Source organism: Humulus lupulus, chromosome 9 (assembly GCF_963169125.1).
Source record: "Humulus lupulus chromosome 9, drHumLupu1.1, whole genome shotgun sequence".
NCBI lineage: Eukaryota > Viridiplantae > Streptophyta > Magnoliopsida > Rosales > Cannabaceae > Humulus > Humulus lupulus.
Window position 1 is genome coordinate 110253558 of NC_084801.1, and position 23080 is coordinate 110276637.

At 41.9% G+C, this 23080-nt stretch overlaps 1 protein-coding gene across 1 annotated transcript; it reads right to left on the reverse strand.

Annotated features, from left to right (window-relative positions):
- Nucleotides 1-2713: 2713 nt before the first annotated feature.
- LOC133799931 (uncharacterized) lies at nucleotides 2714-3022 on the reverse strand. The gene has a single exon (XM_062237919.1). It carries the CDS (start codon nucleotides 3020-3022, stop codon nucleotides 2714-2716), a length of 309 nt encoding a protein of 102 aa, XP_062093903.1.
- Nucleotides 3023-23080: the final 20058 nt, after the last annotated feature.

Sequence of the window (23080 nt, forward strand, 5' to 3'; positions counted from 1 at the left end):
CAAGAGGTTAAGGAATAAAATGAGAACGATTTAAAAAACATTCAAAAATCCATCAAATGAGCCGATATATCGCCCCTAGTAGGTGATATATCGCCTGGGATAATATGCCCGAGGCTCGTCGAGGTGGTCGTGCGAAGTTACGTGTTTTTCGTATCCCCGTATGGCGATATATCGCCCCCTATAGCTGCGATATACCGGCATACGCTGAATATTTAAACACGAAATTGCACATTTTCAGCCTAATTTGAATTGAGTAAACAGCCTTGACTAAGTCCTCTAATGATTTAAAAGCTGCTGACAAACCCTAGGATATTCAAATATTTATCTTAATAAACTTATTCCTCAAAAATACTTAATTATCATTAAACATACACAAGACAAGTGTTACTTTCTTATTGGGTCTAACTAAACCTTATAATATAATAAATATCACCATCAATATCAGTTATATTAATCAAACCTTAGGTTAAAATTAATATTCTTAAACTATAGGTTAAACTTAGAAAATCTACAAGTGTTACTACGAGTGTCAAATTAAAGCCTGGTCTGAACCAAAATCCACAGTCATAAAAATACTACAATTATTACTATTGATACTACTATCTAACTAGCTAAGTAAAGTTCTTGGACTCTACATTATTTCATATAAAACGTTATTCAATACATATGCTTTAAATGACAGTATTCCCAACAATTTCCCACTTGCCCTAAAGAAAATGAGGCATCTCCCTCAAACCCATATTGCTAACATGATCTTTGAAAGACTTATTAGACAAAGTCTTAGTAAAAGGATCGACAAGGTTATATTCTGAATCTATCTTCAAGTGGTATTTCCTCTCGATATGATTTCCCCTCTTGTGACTCCCTGGTTCTTTCGAGTTAGCTACCGCTGAATAGTTATCACATTACAGGACTAGTGGCTTATCCATTTCTGAAATCACTTCAAGTTCAGAATAGAAATTTTTGAGCCACACAACTTGTTTAGTTACTTCACAAGCGGCTACGTACTCAACTTCCATGGTAGAATATGTGATACTTGTTTGTTTAATACTATGCCAGGTCACAACTCCTCTGCAAAGTGTGAACACTGATCCAGAAGTTAATTTTAGACTATCTCTGTCTGATTGAAAATCAGAATCATTGTATCCAATGGGGTTCAGGTCACCACCTGAATATACAAGCATATATTCTCTAGTTTTCCTAAGATACTTGAGAATATTCTTTATTGCAACCCAATGACTAAATCTAAGATTGGATTGATAATGAATGACTATCCCTACTGCATAACAAATGTCAGGTCTTGTACATAGCATGGCATACATTTTATTGCCTACCACAGAGGCATAGGGAAACTGTCTCATATCCTCGTCTTCTTAAGGTGTCTTAGGACACTGCTCTTTAGAATAGACAATTCCATGACGGGTAGGCATATCACCCTTCTTGGAATTTTGCATACCGAATTGCTCCATTACCTTTTCTCTATAAGTTGCTTGAGACAGAGCCAAAAGTTTGTTCTGTTGTTCCCTAAGGATCTGGATGCCCATAATGTAGTTTTCATCTTCCAAATCATTCATTTGGAATTGCTCGACTAGCCAATTCTTTACTTTTATCAATGTCCCTACGTCATTTCCAAAAGTAGCATTTGTCGATATAAATGTTTTGTTTTCTTTAGGAATATAAATATACCACCTCTAGTCTCTTTGGAAAATCACACAAACATGCACAGTTCAGTGTGAGATTCCAACTTTCTAGTCTTTCCTTTCAACATGTGTGTTGGACACCCCCAAATATGAAAATGGTCTAAACTAAGTTTAGTAGCATTCCATAATTCCAATGGTGTCTTCTTGATAGACTTGGAAGGAACGACATTCAATATGAACATTGAACATTGAATTTCATAGGCTCAGAATGACAGTGGCAATGGTGAGTAATAACGTCCTCTTCCTTCTTTTAGAAAAACCATTCTGTGGCATTCCTAGTGCAGTGAGTTGGGATTGAATTCCATGCTCATATAGGTGGTCCTCGAATTAATAATCCATTCTCATGCATGTTTCAGATTTTTTTTGCATCAAATATAGGCAGCAATATCTTGAATAATCGTCAATGAAGGTGATGAAATATTCAAACAATCCTCTTGCTTGCACATTAAGTGGTCCACACACATCAGTGTGTACGAGTTAGAGTGGTTTTATGGCTCTTGAAACTTTTCCAAAGAAAGGTCTTTTGGTCATCTTGCCTTCTAGACAGAATTCACAGACTGGAAGAGAACAAAGAATTAATTCTCTTAATGGTCCCTCCTTTGCTAGTCTGTTAATTCAATCCAAACCAATATGTCACAATCTCAAATACCATAGATATGTTTCACTCTCAGAATCAGTCTTTTGACGTTTAATAGACCTTGGGTTTGTAACTTTAAACATTCCAGAGTTGTATACAGATCATTCTTTTGCCTTAATTTTATACAACCCATCATCAAATTTTGCATGACATATTTCAATACCAGATCTTGAGTTAACGATTGAAGGAAATATTGAAACCTTCTTCATGCAACATAGAAATTGAAATTAAGTTTCTAGTAAATCCAGGAATAAAATAAACATTGCCAAAATAAGAAATTTATTTTTATCAAATTCTAAACAGGTTTTTCCAACTGCTATTGCAGAGACAAACTGACCACTGCCGACCCTCATAGGCTATTGAGTGAGTCAAAAGTCTACAATTCCTTCAACAATTGAGCCATATTATACTCCACCTTGTTCATAACATAGTTTGTAGTAAATGTGAAAAACGTTGGTGTGAGTGATTCAAGTATCAGACTAACTTGAGTCCTCTCATCAATGGTTGCTCCATGAACTTCCACATCATGCATTGTATTGATCATATTTAGAACATGTTCTCTGATAGAAACTCCTTTATTCATTCTCATGTTCATATAGGCTCTAGTAGCCTCATGTCTGCATTGATCAGACTGCTTTCCAAACATGCCTTGAAGAGATTCCGATATTTCATATGTAGTCTCCATGTCTTCATGCTTTTTTCTGAGTACTTCTGTAAAGAACGCCCTAACCTATTAGTTTATAAAAACATCACCCAACTCAAATTTATTAGAAAAATACAATTTTAAGGAAAAGTTCAATGGGGCCTTGATAAACATCCAATTTGGGCCCAATAGTTTGAAATAAAAATGTTGTGAAATATAAAAAAATAATAAGTCCCACTGATGTAGTTTGAAACACAATCCATAACATAAGTTCTTAATTATTCTTGGCACTCATCTTGATCGTTATTCATTCATGGGACACCCCGCGACACACATACCTGGACGTCGGAACCTCCCACATCACTGTGCGTGGAAAGGAGAAATCTTATTGCCTAACTGAAAGGGGGAAAGTAAGGGGGGTGAGCTAAATTCCCATTAAGGAAGTACAAACAAATGCAACAATATTCAAGAAAACAAAAGAAGACTGAATTCGTATCGTAACTCATGGAAACACATATCATAACTATATCTTATTTATAATCATAAGAATTCATATTCATAATCATAATCATATTCATACATCATGTGATCATGGCACCCCTATTGTGCATGTCACATCATGGGGTAACCAACAAAAGCATAAGCTGGTAAGACATCACCTATGATGAAACAGCATGTCAGGCCATCGAATAACCTTGACGCATCTGCCCTATGAGTGACGTCATATCCTTAGTAACTTCTTTGTTGTGTTGCATTCAGCACGCTAACAACCTACTACTTTTCATACAACATACACAACTCATACCATAACATAATAATTCGTACTTTTCATAACGCTTTAGCTTACCATAGCTCATACTTTTCATAACACCATAATTCTTGCAATCATATCAGTGTATACTTTTCAGAACATAATTCATATAAATTCTAGCTAACTTTCCTTATCTCAAGTCCAAGCAAAAGTAAAGTGCGGGTTACTTCACAACGAGCCTAGAATTACAATCAAACGTTTGTTTTAATATCAAGTAAGATTACACATGCCCAACATACATACCTCATATGTGTGCATGGGCCATGCACACGTGACACATGTTGTACCACACTCTCAACATTAAACAATTTCACATAAAATCATAAAAGAATAATCTTAAGTCTACTAGGGAATCCTTAGTGTTTCCAAAACAAGAATCATGCACTTAATAAAATGGCGTATATTTTAACGTAAATCTTAGATTGCATGTAACATGCATATGTGGGATGGTTCATAAAACTCGCATTGAAGTTGGAATTATTGGTTCCTTTATTTTCTTGTCAATTTCACAAAAATTCAGTAAGTATAAAATAATTTCCCACTTAAATTACTCCTACATTATTCCTATAAACTACATATTGGTCATTCATAAATTTTATTACAAAATTTGAACTGACAAAAATAATTTCTTAGCTTCACTATTGCAAAAACATGGCTTCATGACACTATTTTAGGGAACTCACCTAGATGCGAGCCCTGAAAACATCTTCTGGACTTTTTAGGATACTCCCTCAGAATCCTTACAAAATTTCGTTTAGGACACGCAGTGCGAGCCCTAAAAGTTGATGTGTTTCCTCAAAGTTTGAATTTTTTTTAACAAAAGTTCCTGGACTTTTTAGGACACTTATTGAGAGTCCTTACACGGTGCGAGCCCTAAAAACTAATGTGTGTCCTAAAAGTTTTATTATTTTTTTCAACAAAAGGTGCTAGACTTTTTAGGACACTTATTGAGAGTCCTTGCACGGTGCGAGCCCTAAAAACTGATGTGTGTCCTAAAAGTTTTATTACTTTTTTCAACAAAAGTTCCTAGACTTTTTAGGACACTCATTGAGATTCCTTAAAGAATTTCTTTTAGGACACGAAGTGCGAGCCCTAAAAACTTATGCGTCCTAAAAGTTTGAATAATTTTTTTAACTAAAGTTTTATTATATATTAAATCACAAAAGAAAAAAAAACCAGCCCATTCTCTTTCTCTCTCTCTCTCTACTTGGATTCCCTCTCTCATCCCCCATTTTTCTTTCTCTCTCTCTCTCTCTCTCTCTCTCTCTTTCTCTCTCTCTCATGCAAGCCCGCTGTCCAGCCACAACGGCGGCTCTCAGGCCACCCTCCGCCTACACACGCCGGCTCACCATCTTCCTCGGCCCCCGACTCCCCCAGACCCGCGAGCCCATAGCCTCTTGCGCCCCCTAGCCCTCTCGTTGGAGCCTCCAAATTTTGATGACCGTGTGGGTTTCTAAAAAGTTTTGGGTATTTTCCGACCACTTCAAGCCACCCTAAGCCAATTGACCACCACCACTGCATTCCTTGTTCTTTGGGCTTGAAAACCCACTAAAGGTTTGGATCAAACCACCATCGTGGGGTGGTGGCGCTGCCGTCATCGTCGGATCTCCGACAGGAGCTATAGCTACCAGATAATTTTTTAAAAATTAAAAATAAAACTTTTCAGGACTCACAGTGCGAGCCCTAAAAAACCTCACATTTTAAGACTCTTAAAGGGGTGTGAGTCCTAAACACTTTTTCAGGGCTCGCTAAAAAAGCCTTTTTTGTAGTAGTGCTTTAATTTTCATAAATATTAATCTCATATATTACTTAGTAATATTTAAAAGAATTTGAAATTTTTTGTAGCTACTTATAATTGTTAAATAAATTCCTAGATCATCTTTAGAAAATAATTTTTACTTCATTATTTTAAAAAGACTGCATAAATATAAATGAGAAAAATACATATTTAAAGTGTGGAAAAATTACATTTACCATATATACATAGTCTAAGGTTTAACTTATTTGAACATATGGTTAACGTATTCTATTTAAAAGACATTTTTTCCTAATAAACCAAAAATTACAGCAATTATTTTATTACATTAATTTTCTCTTAAAAACAAACTATTTAGTTTTCATCACAACTTTTTTTTTTTTTATAAAAAAAACTGCATACACTTGATTAAAGAAAATACTTAATTTACATATGAAAATCACTGTTTTTGTTGTCTTGGTTTTTAAAATATGCATGTTAAGTCATAGTTTTCCTGTTCACCAATTAATTCACAAATTACTAATTTAGAGTCAACAAGATTCAGCAAGCATAAATTCACCTAGAGTACTAACAAATACTTAAAATCCTTTACAACAATTTAACCAATTAACTTAACATGGTTTTACATTTTATGCATTTTAATATGACAATTTAGCATGCAAATTAATCAACACAAAAATCAAAACACTCTAAACCCTACCATACCCATGAGGCTGAAACCCACATAGCCATATCTTAAAAAATATTACAAATAGACATATGAAATAGTAAATGGCTTTTAAAATAACATCGAGGAGCAACAAAAATTTTCTTTATTAATTTTAAAAACACCTAGGACGAAACCCTATGTCCATGTTTCTACATCCAATATTGCATTTTAATTAACCAAAACATCATGATTTAAAGAAATAACATTATTCAAATATCAATCTTTCAACAATTAAAAAAATCAATACTCTAGAGGATTTTCATGGAATCCTAACATGCTCCTATCTTCCAAATTAACAAACAAGTTGATAGGATATTAACTAAAATAACATAATTCCTACATGCCTAATTACACATATACATAAACGAATTTTTTCATAGAAAATACTCATGCATGTACTACCCATATAATCTTAGCATGTTTCATTGAATCAAGAAAAGAAAAATATAGAGAAATAGAGAACAATCATCAGCACACGTAGAATCCTAGAAATTCTAAACAACACTTTCAAAAGAGAAACCGAAAGTCAAGAACACATCAAGGCAAAGTCCTTACTCACCTTGAGTACACACAAGACGAAATCCAAACTACCTCTTCTTGATTTGTCAATACCAACACCATAGCATAGACATTAAAATATTAGGCCAACCGACCAAAACTCAAATCAACGAATCATAGGAATCTAAGAAGAATGATCTTACCCTTGTAGACAAAACCCTAAGCCAAGGCCTCAACAATTGTCCTTATGAAATTCACCTAGCCTCACCTTGAACATTTCACAAGCTTAGAACTAAGAAGAAAGCCATGAACATAAAATACATACCTTAGGGATTCAAGACCCTTGTGGATGCCAAAAATCCACAAGGAAAAATATATAATCCCATGTTGAAATAAGTAAGGGTTTGTAAGAATTGATCCAACAAGCAACATGTGGACGCTAAAAAATTCTCACTCTTAAAAGACCTTCATTACATGTCCCCCAAGGCATTAGAAAAGCATTGGAAATAGAAGATTACAATTTGGCACCAAGTACACCCCGGGCGAGATCACCTGACACCTTACTCAAAGTGTCGTGCGCCATCGACAAGGAAACTCACACCATGGAAAAGTAGCACCAAATGAGGTGGCCTCTCGCGGGGGTTGTGACCTCAAGTTGATGGTAGCACCTCGCGCCTGGAGGTGCCTCGCGCCTAGGAGGGTGCCTTGCGCCTCGAAGTGTGCCTCGCGATAAGGTCATCTCATGAAGCACGGTCTCGCCCATAGGCCACCACCACGCGCTAGCACCTCGAGAAGCATGGCCTCACCCAAAGGCCTCCGCGTCACACCAGCATCTCGCGAGGCACGCCCTTGCCCATGAGACTCCGCCTCGCGCCAACATCTCGCGAGGCGTAGCCTTGCACATGGTCCTTCTCCCCGCATCGGGCATCTCTCGAGGCTCTTGCCTCCCATGAATTTTGGGATCGTGTCCTTCATGATGACCCATAAGGACATCAACATTTAAAGGTCATAAGAATAGGATACTTTGTGAAGATAAAAACCTATGCATGACTCAACAAGGTCATATGGGTACAAAATTAACAAAGACGCCAAGAAGAGTTAGGGTATGAGCACAATGATCGCACCAGGAAAGAGGCGCACATAGTCGACCCCAGGTACAAAATACGTACCAGGGTACGACCCTCACCCAAGGTGTCTAATCCTAATCTCCACATCGGTTAAGTAGTGATCGTATGAGTAAGGTACCTGATGTGGTCCGTCCGTGCCAACCTCTGATGGTCGTACTAGACAGATGGTGGGGGTACAACATGGTACTAAAATTGAGATTCTCCCGCAGACCTTTGGCGTGTACTAGAGCTGACCACCACTTTCCTAACACCACTACCACTTGTAGTCTGGATGTGCAGGGCCTTGTCACCCCGGCACCACCATGTACAGTGAGCCAATAGTGCTCTCCTATAAATATGACCTGCCTTCACCTGAGAAGGGGGGAATTCAGGAACTTTGTAACCAGCCATTGTTAAGCAATACACATATTTTCTACATTCTCTCTATTCTCCATTCTAACGTTCACATTTTAAGTTCTTAGAAATATTAGAAAGTTTGTGGGAAGATAATTCAATTTAAGTTCATTTCCTTTACAACACAAAAAATCCTTAATCTAACTTAGTTGATGAGTTCTTACCGTCAACAACCCTCCTTTCTCTTCCTCTTTCTCTTTCTTTCATTCTTTCCTTCTCTCTCTATGCCTCACGAGCACTCTCTCTCTTCTCCTCTCTCTAGGTTCGGACATCCCCTTTAAATGAGCCACAAGCTCACAAGTTTCCTAATTCTTATCCTAGCTGAAATCCTAAGGGAAATCACCCAATAATGGCCTCAATTTCTTTCCTTGATTCCCTCTCCAACAATCAAGAAATTGGCTAAAGAAAGGGAAAGTTCTCTTCCTAGTTGACCTCACCACTCCATCCCCCCTCTCTCTCCTACCATACTCGGCCAAAACCCCAATTTTCTCCATCAATTCCCAATTTACTTACCCAAATGATAGAAAGGCAAGTGATGTCATTATCCCCAATATAATAGTGTCCATTCTTAAATATATTGATTTTTCTATAAATTTAAATCGGAGAAAAGATGTCAAGACATGATTAAAGAAAGTTTCTCTTCTTCCTTGGCCTATACTCACACACCACTACCTCAGTCTCTGTCCAAAAAATATTTCCATTATGACACAACTCCTTACCACTTAATTTTTTCATTTTTTAATAAATAAATAAAAATATATTATGCATAGAAAACTAATGCATGCTCACCATGCATACCATGCACATGCACACAGACAATTGCTCAAGTGTATCTCTACCAACCATGCACCTTTATGCACACAATCAAATCTCAAAAATTCACAAATTAAAACAAATAACAATATTTAATTCACACAATTTCTACCAAACAATTCAAACAAATAAAATAAATTCCTAACACTTAACAATTAATAATAAAATAAAATACAAAATTAAATAAAATTCAGTGCGCTACAACATCACACATACTAGCAAGCATGCATCATTTAGCCTTGTTGTTGGATAAAATCCAAACATCATATGTCTCCCTTGCAGTTTTGGAAGCAGTGGCAGCAAGGACCTCAAGACATTCCTCAGTAAAGATAAACTTGTGGATCTCACAAATCAACACAATGTTCATGTTTGATTTCCATTTCATAAGATAACCACCAATGAGTTTTTCATTTGCAAGTGAAGCACTAACAGAGTTTGAGTTATTCATTATTGGTGAAATAATTAAATAAAATAGGAAATCAATTCAACATATATTATGAGCATCAGTAAGTTTTTGGAATAGTTAATGTGATGCATGTATGCAACAAATTTAAGTAACACATAAAAATAAATATTACTAATTTTGCGATAAATTAGTTTTAAAAGTAATGGACCAGCCATAGGGTAGGTCAGACTAATCTCAAATTCTCAAATCCATTAGTGAAAACTTAAAATAAATTATTTTCTCTCTTGTCTTACAAACAACCGCTAGTTTGGTCAAGATTAACTAGTCTGATCAAAAGCCTAGTTAACCTTTTTGAGTGTAACCCATTATTTTAGATTAATGACTTAACTAAAGAGTGTGCCTTATGGTCAGTCAAAATTGAAATACATCATTCAATCCTATTCTTATGAAGAAGTTAACCTTGAATAATAACACAGTCAGAAATATTCCTTAGGAGGACGCAAACAAATGCGCCTCGATGTCCATTCCATGTAATATCGGTGTTAACTAATAATGGAGACCATAGGAGTTATTGTTATGACTCTTGCTCCCACTCACTATTTTAGAATATGTGATTTCTAAAAACATCCTATGAATTTTAATTAATTAAAATTAATCAAATTAACTCACCAAATGATATTCGAATAATTACTAATCTCATCAAGCAATTTGATTATTAAACATTAATTCAATCAAACTGCTAAATAGTCAATTAATGCTATAATTGTTAAGAATATCATTTGTATATCTAATAAAATTAATTATCAAATAGGTCTTGAAATTAACACTTAAAAATAAATTTATCGCTTTGTTCTAGATTAATCTAGAATAATAATATGATTCATTAAATGCATATAATCAAATAGAACGTTCATAATCAAAACATGTTTTTAACTCTATATGAGATGCATGCTTTAATTAGACACTGTGTGGGTAACATGTATGACATGTTATAATGCATGACAATGTTATTAAACACATTAATACATTCAAACATTTAAATAAATAAATAAATGTGAGCTGGGTGTTATGGGTATTTCTAGAAAAAATTACAACATTTGCAATAAATTACAAAATAAAATAAAAATAAAACTAAGGGTTCATGTAGAATCTTCATCTCCATCTTTCCGGCCTTCATTATTTTTATGACATCAAGACCAATTTTGAATTATAAATGACTTCAATAATTTTTAAACAATCTTTTAAAAATATTTAACGTGGCTAATTAAAGCCCAATAGGTCATTTAGGTCCATTTTGAACTTGTGCCACATTAGAAATGTAATTAGAATTTTAAAATTCCAATTAATAATATCGGGTCAAGCCATAAATTAAAGTAGACTACCAACCACCAAAGGACTCGGGTCAGGAACCAAGTGATTATGGATTCCAATTTGGTGCATGGTTTGGTGGGCGACTCAAAAGATCTACCATCACACCTAGCCACAAAGACAAGGGAGCGGCAAGGCAGCAGGGGCACCGCTAGGCACATAAGCCAGTAAGGGCGTAGGGGCGTAGAGGTGTGGCTAGGTGGGTAGGCGCATAGGTGTGTCTGGGCAAGAGGCGCATAGGGGCAAGGCTAGTCAAGCAGGCATGAGGTGCATGCTAGGCTGAGACAGACGCTCGAGTGCGCCTGATGCGTCTCGTGCACCTGGACAGCAAGTGCAATGAAGGCACCTAGGGGCTCAGGCTAGATTTACCAATTGTTGGTAACTGGTTTACCATGTGCACAGCAAAAAGCACGGGGTGGTGGGCCTAGAGATTTAAAAAAAAAAAAAATTTATTCAAACATTCTTCAAATAATAGGTCCATTAATATGCCAAACATTAATTAAAGAGAAAGAAAAAGATAAGGATTTACCGTTTGTATATCAATCAAGTATCCTTGCTATCTATTAGTAACTCCTACAAACTGTTGGGAATTCTGCCCTAACAACATATGTAGATAGCTTGGTGTTGACGGCGAGAACTCGTCAACCAGGTTAAGTTAGAAAAACATAAATGTAGAGATTCTCAAAAGAAAAACTTTGAAGATCAAATTGGAAACTTAAAGAAAACTTGCAGCAAAAAATGATGAACTAAAATTGTATTTCTTATGGTCTAGTGCTATAGTGATTTTTCCAACCCCCTTCCAAGTGGAAATGGAGTTTCTTTTATAGTGGGCTCTAATCGCCCCTGATACAATGTGGTCCAGGGGACCAGGCAGTAAGCAAGTACACTGTCAGGTGAGTGGTCTCAGAAGTAGTGGTGTCTGCTCTAGTACATGAGCAGGGTTGGTGGGAGCACCTCCACTTTAGTACTTGATTGTGCCTCCACTACTCACCCAGTACGGGTGTCAGAGGAGTGGCTGGTGAGGACCACAACAGGTACCTCGCTCGTACCACCACTACTTATCTGGTGTGGGTACTATGTCCGTACTCTAACTCCTTTTAGTTTGCCAGTGCGCTCCGTACCAATAGGAAAAATGGTGCCCCGTTGGTGGCACTAATCTTAGGGAGAGAGGTGAGGACTCTTCAACGAAGCCTGCTACGTATATGGTAATACTTGGCACCCATGTGTGAATCGTTGATCTCACTTCATGAGATCAATGCCATGTGGCCCCCATTTACGAGGCATAGATGCGAGGTGATAATGACCCATGCACTAGCCGTGCCTTGCGAGGCTCCAAGGGGCGAGGGGCCTTGCTATGCTTGCCTTCTTGCAGCACGGATCCAGGCGTGTGAGGCGGTGGTGCGATGGCCTCCTGAGAAGATGCTGGCCCGAGGGCCTCGCGAAGGCTCAAGCACATGAGGTGTAATGACCCAACTACTCTAGACTTTGGACGATTAACGAAAACTATACATAGACACTAATCTTTAACAAAACTTACAAGTGAAATGATCATAACTTTATTAAAAACTTGTGAAAATAAATGTTAAACTTACATAAAATTTAAAGTAGGATATGGGATCCCATTGTTTTAAAAGGAAAACATAACATAATTGTAATTAAAAGAGATTACATAAATAAGTGCGGAAAAATACACATAAAGCCATAAGCAAAGACTTCATCCTCGAATCGAAACTCTCGGCTCTTTGAATCCATTCCGCCTCAATACACATGCCCAAAACTACCAAGAACCTTTCCCGCCACCAAAGCTATTTTTCTGCACATATAAACATAAAAGGAGTGAGCTTAATGCCCAGCAAGGAAAACCTAACACATATACCATATACATAGCTTTCATAATGTAACATAAAACATATCATAACACATATGTCACATACATACTATAATGGTAATTATTACTTGGGGTCCCATAAACTAAACAAGTCATATGCCCATTAGATTAGTGGGGCTTGATAGCTAAGCAAGTCATATGCCCATAATTTATTGGGGCTTGTTAGTTGTACGGGTCATATGCCCAAGTCTACAATTATACATATCATAGCATATTTCATAACACATAATCATAAGATAACATTTATCATATAAGTCATACCACATAACACACAAATCCTATCCTATTTTCCTTACCAAAATTACCGGGATATGAGGACAGAGTTGGGACTTTGGAACACTCCTAAAAACCATAAATGGAAGGGTGACTATACTAAAGAGAATGAGATGAAAATAATGGAAGAATTATACCATTGAGAATATACTTACCAAAAAAATGTGCAAGTTCTTAGCTTTCCTAACCAAGAATAAAGAATAAGGTTAGAATGCTGAGTAGAAGACTACAAGAATTTCAAAGAAAACAATACAGAAATGGACTAGAGTTTTGGAATACCTTGATGACTTATATGACCAATCTAAACCTTGAACTGAAATGTGAATAAACCTTACTTCCCAAGTGTTTGGTAAGCTTATAATGATCAAGCTTATGATCCCCAACCCAAGTGTTTACACTCTCACAATAACCTAGCAACTTGCAGCCTTTGAACTTAGCTTGAAGAATGAATAAATGGTTGGGCACTAGGTCCTATTTATAGAGTTTAGGAATGAAAATATCTACATTTAACTTGAATAAAAATAATGGCTTTTCAAGTGAAAAACATTTGAATTATCATTCAGTGGAGGCTGAAGACTCGTTCAGAAAGATGCTGGACTTATCAAGAGGTTGAAGATTTGAATGGAGAACATTTTCAAAATGTTTCAAAATGCCCTGAAGGAGGCGATATATCGCCCCCTGTAGGCGATATATCGCCTGGGCTAGTATGCCCGAGGCAATCGTGCAACGTTTCGTGTTTTTCGTATCCCCATGCTGCGATATATCACCCCCTATAGCTGCGATATATCAGCATATTCTGAATATTTAAACACGAAATTACACGTTTTTAGCTTAATTTGAATTGAGTAAACAGCCTTGACTAATCCCTCTAATGTTTTCAAAGCTGCTGACTAACCCTAGGATATTCAAATTTCAAACTTAATAAACTTATTCCTCAAAAATACTTAATTATTATTAAACATACACATGACATGTGCCATTATCTTATTGGGTCTTATCTAAACCTTATAATATAATAAATATTACCGTCAATATCAGTCATATTAATCAAACCTTAGGTTACAATTAATATTCTTAAACTATAGGTTAAACTTAGAAAATCTACAAGTGTTACTATGAGTGTCCAAATAAATCCTGGTCTGAACCATAATCCACAGTCATAAAAATACTACTACTATTACAATAATACTACTATCTAACTAGCTAAGTAAAGTTCTTGGACTCTACATGAGGGCCTCGCGCGACGCATCTCCTAGGCACGCATGAAGTCCTTGCGTGTCGCAAGCACATGAGGGCGTCGCGTGGCTCGCCTCCTGGGCACGCATGAGAGCCTCGCGTGGCGCAACTCCTGGGCATGCACGATGGCATCGCGAGAGATTGATGGCTCGAGGGCCTCGCGGGGGCGCAAGCACATGAGGGCCTCGCATGGATAACGTCCTGGGCACGCATGAGGGCCTCGCGTGGCGCAACTCCTGGGCGTGCACGATGGCCTCGCAAGAGAGTGATGGACAGAGGGCCTCGCAAGGGCGCAAGCACATGAGGGCCTCACGTGGCTCGCCTCCTGGGCACACATGAGGGCCTCGCGTGGTGCAGCTCCTAGGCACGCACGATGGCCTCACGAGAGAGTGATGGCTCGAGGGCCTCGCGGGGGCGCAGGCGCATGAGGGCCTCGTGTTGCTCTCCTCCTGGGCATGCCCAATGACCTCACAAGAGGGTGACGACACGAGGATCTAACGAAGGCATTGGCGCATGGTGGCCTAAGCACGTGCTTTGGACCTTTTACAAGAATGGGATTTTGAGAATCAACACTTGCCCCCCAGTCTAGGAGAGGACCTTTAGGTGCTTTGGTAGACTCTTCTCTTTAATTCTTATAAATAGGCCCCCATGCCAAGTCTATTAGTTACACTCAATCTTCTTAGCTTAGTGGTATTTAGACTTTTGCTCCTTTCAAGAGGTAAGGGGTTCAATCCCCGACAACCTCACTTTTATTATAGTTTCCTCTTTTTTTTTCTTTATATATATATTTGGGCTAATTTTTGGTATGTCTATACCCCTTCATATATTTGGAGGCTAACACATCTTTTCTGTTTATTTTTGCAGACGCGCACTTTTCGACCATTTGGCTCTTTTTGACCGTGACGGTACTTTTGACCCCCAACCTCCTTTTTTTGACCACGACAGCGTCTCATTTTTCCTGCTTGAGGTATATTATCTTTTTCCCTTGTTTTCATTGGGTTCACATTAGCACCACTCAGGATGGGGTACTTTGGCCTGAGCCCGTCGTGAGTTAGTCTTGAGGCATGATCCCTTATTCACACCCCGTGGCAGGTCATTTAGAGTGTTTGTGCCTAGAAGTTTTGAGCCCATTCCTTTGTGTTTTGTAGCAATCCTCTCATTTATACGTGAACCCCCTTTTTCTTTCGGGATGAGGTCTCATGGCAAGTGATGGTCTGTTCGGCATACCTCCGGGGGTTGAGTTTGTTGACTTGTCTTCAGACTCAGAGTCCCCTGAGGAAAACCCTTATCAAGACTATGACTCCTTAAGGCAGGCCTGTATTCGTCATCTTGAGCACATGGCTGAACTTAGGCGTAAAATTTGGGTGGTGGAGAGTGAAGTTGACTCGGTGTTGAGAGGAGACGGAGCACCTTTCCCCCTGACCTTAGTGACCACGTAGCGAGCCTTAGGGTGACCCTTTTAGATTTGCAGGGGGAGTTGGAGTTTATGGAGGGACATCTTCCGTCTGAGCCCTCTAGCCCATCCTCCCCTGATGACTGTCATGGGGCCGCTTCTGCTTCTCTTCAGCCCTTATTTTCGATCTTCCCTAGCTTAGCGCTTCCGCAGCTGGTGCTCCGGTGGAAGACTCTTGCTAGGAAGAGAAAATGGAGGGTCAAGTGTTCTGTCTCTTCCTCACCTTTTTCTTTTGGTTTTGTAGATATGCCGAGGGGACGACGATAGGTATCCACCAATGAACAGGACGATGCCCCTTTATTGGCATCCACCCTGGTGTCCCATGTGTCAGAAAATAAACTGAGGGAAATTGTGAAGCACTACCGCGTTCCTCCGGAGTACGCCTTATACACCCCTTTGGACAACTGCCGGGCTGACTACCGTAGTCCCGGCTTCATGGCCCTTAGTGAGCACATCCTAAAGGTGGGCGGTACCATCCCATTACACCCGTTCTTCATTGCGGTCCTCAACTACTTTGACCTTGCCCCACTTCAGCTGGCACCCAACAGTTTGCTGACCTTGAGCTGCCTTTTTATCGCGTTTTCGGAACTTGTCAAACGGTCTCCTACGATGCTAGAGGTGCACTTCCTGTACAATCTCATGCCCTCTCCCAAGTCCAAGGGCTTCTATTACTTGCAAAAAGCCAATAACGAGGTCCCTTTGATAGAGGGCTCAGTGTCCAACCCGGGGTCCTGGAAGCAGGAATTTTTCTTCGTGAAAGGCCCTCTCTCTGTTCGCGAGCACTTCCATGCCGCTCCCAGTAAGTATCCTGAGCCACCTTTTCTTCTCTTTTTTCTTTTTGTTGGAACTTATTGTTTTATAACTTATGTTTGTGTTGACAATGGTGTGGATCATGCAGAGAAATTTTCCGTACCCGAGGTTGTTGGGTCGGAAGCGGACGCCGTGAAGGATCTTATCAACGCTGACCCCGCCGTGAAAAAGGCTGCGTACCTATTCACTGTCGAAAATCTTTACCTTCACCGGTTGTCCCCAGTTTCTGATCCCAGGTTGCTGTGGATGATTCCTGGGTCAAAGAGGATGAAGGCTACATCGTCTGAACCTTCCCCAGGTGAAGGTGAGGCTGAGGATGTGCTGGAGGAAGTCCCCCTTGGACACAGGCGACCTTACCAGCTATCCTCGTCTCCTGGGGGGTGTCCTACCTTTGTCCCTTTCGACCCGGACATGGCTTCCACTCCCAAGGCCAACATGCCATACTGGGGCATTTTGTTTGCCCCGACCCCGCGGATTTTGACGCTTTTACTCAGGCTCCTCTCGACCCTGGTCCATCGAGGGCTTACTTTCCCAATCTTCCTGCACCCCCTTCTGATCTACCGAGGGTCCATTTTTCCAATTTTCCTGCGCCCCTCCTGTTTCGGCGAGTGGGTCGTCTATACTTACCCAGCCAGGTGCCCTTGACTCGGAAGGGGTGCCCTGGGTGAATCGCATGGCGACCTCCTACGGGCGGCGGTATGTCCAAATCACCTCAGACCTCCCCGAAACTGATTGGAATGGTTTTGGGAGCTTCGCCCTGTCGGACCTTGGGGAGATCTTGACATACACTACTTCTTGGGTGAGTTCATGCATCTTGTGTCGGCCTTGTTATTATTATGATTTTATTTTTTTGTTACTTATCATTGTTGTTGTTATCTTTCTTGTGTAGGCCTATACTGTGGCTCAACGGTTTGCCGACTCGGCTCACAATCTTTCCGCGTCGAGTACCGAGAGGGACCGTCTGACGGTCTGGGTCCAGGAGCTCGAGAGAGAGCTTGATGAAACCAAGTCTAAGCTAAAAAGGGTTCGGGCCAAATTTTCTGCCTCGTCAAAAAGGAAGAAGTAGGCGGTTGTCAAGGCCACGATGCTGCAAGAAAGGGTTACCAGCCTAGAGGGCGAACTCCAGGGTGCCCAGGATACCGCGGCTGCGGCGCAGGAGAGGATCGCTTCCCTAGAGGCCGAACTTGAAGTTTCCAAAGCTGATGTAGCTGCGTCGCAGGAGAGGGTTGCCTCTTTAGAAGCGGTCAGGGCAACCACTGAGTATAGGTCTATAAAGCGCGCCCTCTATGGCATATGGAGGTAGGATCCCAACTTCAATTTCTCCTCCTTTGGCGAGCATGTCATTGCCCGGGCGGCTATGTGGAACGCTTGGGGCAGGAGGCCCTGAGGTTGTTATTTCATTACTTCTGCCAGTTAGCCCGCTGTGGGTGTATGCTCATTTGAGCCTTTGTAATATTATTATGATTATTATTTTTTTTGTAAATCTTGCCATGTTACTAAGACTCCTTTTTTAATATATACATGTGTGTTTATTCATCTCTTATTACTCTGTGTTTGAGGTCTTTTTGAGCCAGTATGATGGGGTTTGGTAGGTTCCCCTCTTTTATTTATCAGGCTAGAGGTCCTTTGGAGCCCATGTGAAAGGGTTCAATGGGTCCTTTTTTGGTGCCTCTTAATTATTTTTATAAGGATATTTTGACCCCTTGGGTTCTATCTATCCTTTTATATATTTTTGCGCGCGCTTATTATTTTTTTGCGAGAAGCGTCCTTCTCGTCATTATTCATAGTACTATTTTTGCAAGGGTCTCTTTTAGGACCCTTTTTGGTTAGACGGCTTGGTGGCTGCTCTAGGCTTATCGGTGGGTGCTCTTTCTGGGGCTTCTCCCTTTGAGAGAGTATTTGCCCTTATTTGGGAGCTCGTTGTTGTTGTTGTTGTTTTTTTTTTTTTATATATAAGACCTTTTGGCCTCCTTGGTGTTCGTAAGGGTAGCTAATCCTTATGAACTTCGGGAGATGCCTTGCAAGGTCTCCTCCCTGTTTTTTAGGGTTCACCATGCCTCGATACAAGGGGTCCTTTTAAGGATCCTCCTTTTTAGGATCCTCCTGATAGAGGGTCCTTTTTAGGATCCTCCTTTTTAGGAGCCCTTTTTAGGTTCCTCCTGTTAGAGGGTCCTTTTTAGGATCCTTCTGATAGTGGGTCCTTTTTAGGATCCTTCTGATAGGGGTCCTTTTTAGGATTCTCTTGCTTGCTGTATGCTTTTGTCACCTGTCCTGCCCCCCAAGTGTTTGGTGAAATTTATTTCGGCAGGCACTTTGGCTGATGCTCGCATAGAGAAGAAAAATAACACGTGAAGTTGCGAACAGTTTCATTCATAGCATGTGGTTTACAAAGACATATATAAAAAAGGGTTACATCTAATTGGGAGGTTACCTAGGTAGCCTCTTTGATTCTTACTCACTAAGCTATCATAACAAGGAACAAACTAAACATAGGTCCTCTTTGCACCGGGTGCCGAAGCCTCACTGGCAGCATTTCTCGAGGTGTTCCGTAACTCGTGGGTCTAACTCGTGTGGGTCGCGCCTTCATACACAACCATTTCCATCGGCACCGATGGTTTTGTGGCTATGCGGAGGGACATGTTATAACATTCCCTCGCTTCCTTCTGCTTCCCTTTCAAGCATGCTACTCCCCCAGGGGTTGGGAATTTCATAGCTAGGTGATACACAAAAGTTATCGCCTTCAATTCTCTCAGAGAGGGTCTCCCTAATACCGCATTGAAGGCTGAGGAGCAATCCACCACGACAAAGTTTGCCATTATGGTTGTTTGCCTGGGTTGTTCCCCCATGGTGAGGGCTAATTCAATTGCACCTAGGGTTGTATCGAGACCCTTGTGAACCCGTAAAGGGAGGAATTGTAGGGTTTCAGGTGTCGAACGCTCAGTCCCATCTTCTCCAAAGCGGGGCGATGTAGGATGTCTACAGAGCTTCCATTATCCACTAGGACCCGATCTACTCTCATGTTCGCAAGCTGGACAGTTAGCACCAGGGGGTCATTATGAGGGAAATGTACCTCCTGCGCGTCTTCTTCAGTGAAAGTTATTGAGTCATTCTCACCCTTGAAACTCTTCAGGGGACGTTGCTCCAAACTTAAGACACACGGTGGTGGACTTCGTTTGGCCTCCTTTGCATATTTGTCTAGTCTCTTCCTTGAATTGCCTTCGAATCCTGGACCTCCAAAGATGGTCCTGACCTTTCCCTGTACTTCTGGGGCCACCTCTCGCGCCCGCGGTGGGGACGCTCCTTCTTCTGGCCTCTGGTTCTCTTTGCGCACATATATGCCCAAATGTCCCTTGTGGATGAGCTCCTTGATTTCCACTTTCAAATGGTTGCATTCCGCGGTGGTGTGGCCGATATCCTTGTGATATTGGCAATACTTGCTGGGGTCTCTTTGAAACCGGTCTTTTTTCATTGGGGGGGTCCTTTTGAAAGGGACCTAGTTTTCGTTCGTAATGAAAATATGCTCTCTCGCATGGGTGAGGTCAGTGTAAAAGGTGTATGGGCCCTGTAGGCGCTCATCAGAGCGTTGATGCTTCTGGGGTCAATCATCTCTCGTTCCCTCATAAACCCCCTTCTTCTTTGCACTGCTTTGGTTTTCTCGGATCGAAGGTTTTGGGGGCGACGGGCCTTTTCAGGCTTTGAGGTTCTCGTGAACATCCTCCACGCGAATGTATTTTTGTGCCCGATCATAGAAATCATCGAAGTCAGTGACCTCCCTTTTGAGCCTGTTATCCCATAACTTGCTTCCTGGGCGCACTCTAGCTGTGATGGCCATTTTCAGCTCTCGGCAGGTCAGGCTTCCCACTTTAGTTGCCTCCATGTTGAACCTGTGAATGTAGCTCTTTAGACTCTCATTTTCTCCTTGCTTCACGTTGGCAAGGATGGTGCCTGGCATCGTGTATTCTCGCACGGCGTGGTGCTGTTGGAGGAATTCATCAGAAAACTGTTGCCAAGATCTGATGGACCCCGGTCTAAGTATTTTGAACCATTTGTACACATGTCCTTTTAATGTGACAGCGAAGCAATGACATCTCGCCCCGCTACCAATTCCCCTCAGCTTCATCAGGTCGTTAAATGTATCTAGATGGTATTTTGGATATGTGCTTCCTTCGTAGGGGGTCATATGGGGCTCCTTAAAATTGGCTGGGAGCCGGATGGGTTGGATATCCCTAATGAAGGGTGACTCATGGTCGAACTCTTCCTCAAAAGCTTGATCTCCAGAGGTGATGATATTGCTTCGCAGGCTCCTCATTTCTGTGTCCAGGTCCTGCCTCCTCTTACTTAAGGAGTCTCTCAAAGTGGACGGGTTAAGATCCCCCTTTCCTTTGCCCTCTCGAGGTGCCATAGGGGGCGTGGTCCTTTTACCCACCCTCTTCTTGTTGAGCTCCTCCCATAAATCTGAGGGTGCTCTCTTTGAGGTGACCTCGTCATCGTTGCGAGGGGAAGCATTGGTCTTCGGCTCTGGTTTCTGGGCCTGCTTTGGCGGCCTGGGATGTTCGCGTTGCTTCGTTCGGAGGGTGTTACTAGTGGAGAGTCGCGTCTTTCCATCATCTACTGGGACAGTGGTTTCTACCTCCCTCTGGTCTCTCTCTTTGCACTTAGGGAGTGTCGCGTTTGATCTCCCTTGCAACAACCCATTTAGCACCTCTTGCATGTTTTCCAAGGTGGTCTCTAGCCTCTGATTCTTGCGGTGAAGTTCTCGTATCTCGTCTTCGTAGAATTGAGACTTCGAGCTTGAGCTGACGGAGTGGACCCGAGGGTGTTTGTCAGCCCGGCGCTTCGATGGGCCTGGATCCTGTTGACCGTGGTTTGGCACCTGCGACGGCTTTGGAGGCAGGAACTCATCGACGCCCTTTGCCGGGGCAGTCGCCGACCTTAGGCGATCCTCCTCAGGTGGGACCGCTGGGGACGAGGGCTCCCTTTTGTCTATGGACACCTCAGGCTCCCTTGGGGCCTCCATGTTTGTAGGTGGAGGAGGATCCCTCATGGAGGCTTTTAGCTGATCTCCGTCAAGGTGGACTTCCACCTCGCGCGGCTCTCTCAGCCGTTTCGAACGTCGCGACATTTTTTCTTATCGGAATCGACGGAAGAACAGTGACTTGCAATCTATTCTTTCCACAGACGGCGAGAACTCGTCAACCAAGTTAAGTTAGAAAAACAGAAATGTAGAGATTCTCAAAAGAAAAACTTTGAAGATCAAATTGGAAACTTAAAGAAAACTTGCAGTAGAATAATGATGAACTGAAATTGTATTTCTTATGGTCTAGTGCTACAGTGATTTTTCCAACCCCCTTCCAAGTGGAAGTGGAGTTTCTTTTATAGTGGGCTCTAATGGCCCCTGATACAATGTGGTCCAGGGGACCAGGCAGTACGCAAGTACACTGTCAGGTGAGTGGTCTCAGAAGTAGTGGTGTCTGCTCCAGTACATGAGCAGGGTTGGTGGGAGCACCTCCACTTTAGTACTTGATTGTGCCTCCACTACTCACCCAGTACGGGTGTCAGAGGATTGGCTGGTGAGGACCACAACAGGTACCTTGCTCGTACAACCACTACTTATCTGGTGTGGGTACTATGTCCGTACTCTAACTCCTTTTAGTTTGCCAGTGCGCTCCGTACCCATAGGAAAAATGGTGCCTCGTTGGTGGCACTAATCTTAGGGAGAGAGATGAGGCCTCTTCAACGAAGCCTGCTATGTATATGGTAATACTTGGCACCCATGTGTGAATCGTTGATCTCACTTCATGAGATCAATGCCATGTGGCCCCCATTTGCGAGGCATAGGTGTGAGGCGGTAATGACCCATGCACTAGCCGTGCCTTGCGAGGCTCCAAGGGGCGAGGGGTCTTGCCATGCTTGCCTTCTTGCAGAACGGATCTAGGCGTGTGAGGCCGTGGTGCGATGGCCTCCCGAGAAGATGCTCGCTCGAGGCCCTCGCGGAGGCGCAAGCACATGAGGGCCTCGCGCGGTGCATCTCCTGGGCATGTATGAAGGCCTCGCATGTCGTAAGCACATGAGGGCCTTGCGTGGCTCACCTCTTGGGCATGCATGAGGGCCTCGCGTGGCGCAGCTCCTGGGCACACACGATGGCCTCGCGAGATTGTGATGGCCCGAGGGCCTCGCATGGGCGCAAGCACATGAAGGCCTCGCGTGGCTCGCCTCTTGGGCACGCATGAGGGCCTCGCGTGGCGCAGCTCCTGGTTGTGCACGATGGCCTCGCGAGAGAGTGATGGCCCGAGGGCCTCGCGTGGCTCGCCTCCTGGGAACGCATGAGGGCCTCGTGTGGTGCAGCTCCTGGGCACGCACGATGGCCTCACGAGAGAGTGATGGCTCGAGGGCCTCGCGGGGGTGCACGCGCATGAGGGCCTCGCGTGGCTTACCTCCTGGGCACGCCCAATGGCCTCGTGAGAGGGTGACAACCCGAGGATCTAACGAAGGCGTTGGCGCATGGGGGCCTAAGCACGTGCTTTGGATCTTTTACAAGCATGGGATTTTGAGCATCAAC

Coding starts and splice junctions, on each gene's coding strand:
- LOC133799931 (XM_062237919.1), bottom strand. CDS start 3,022: ATGGAGACTACATATGAAATATCGGAATCTCTTCAAGGCATGTTTGGA.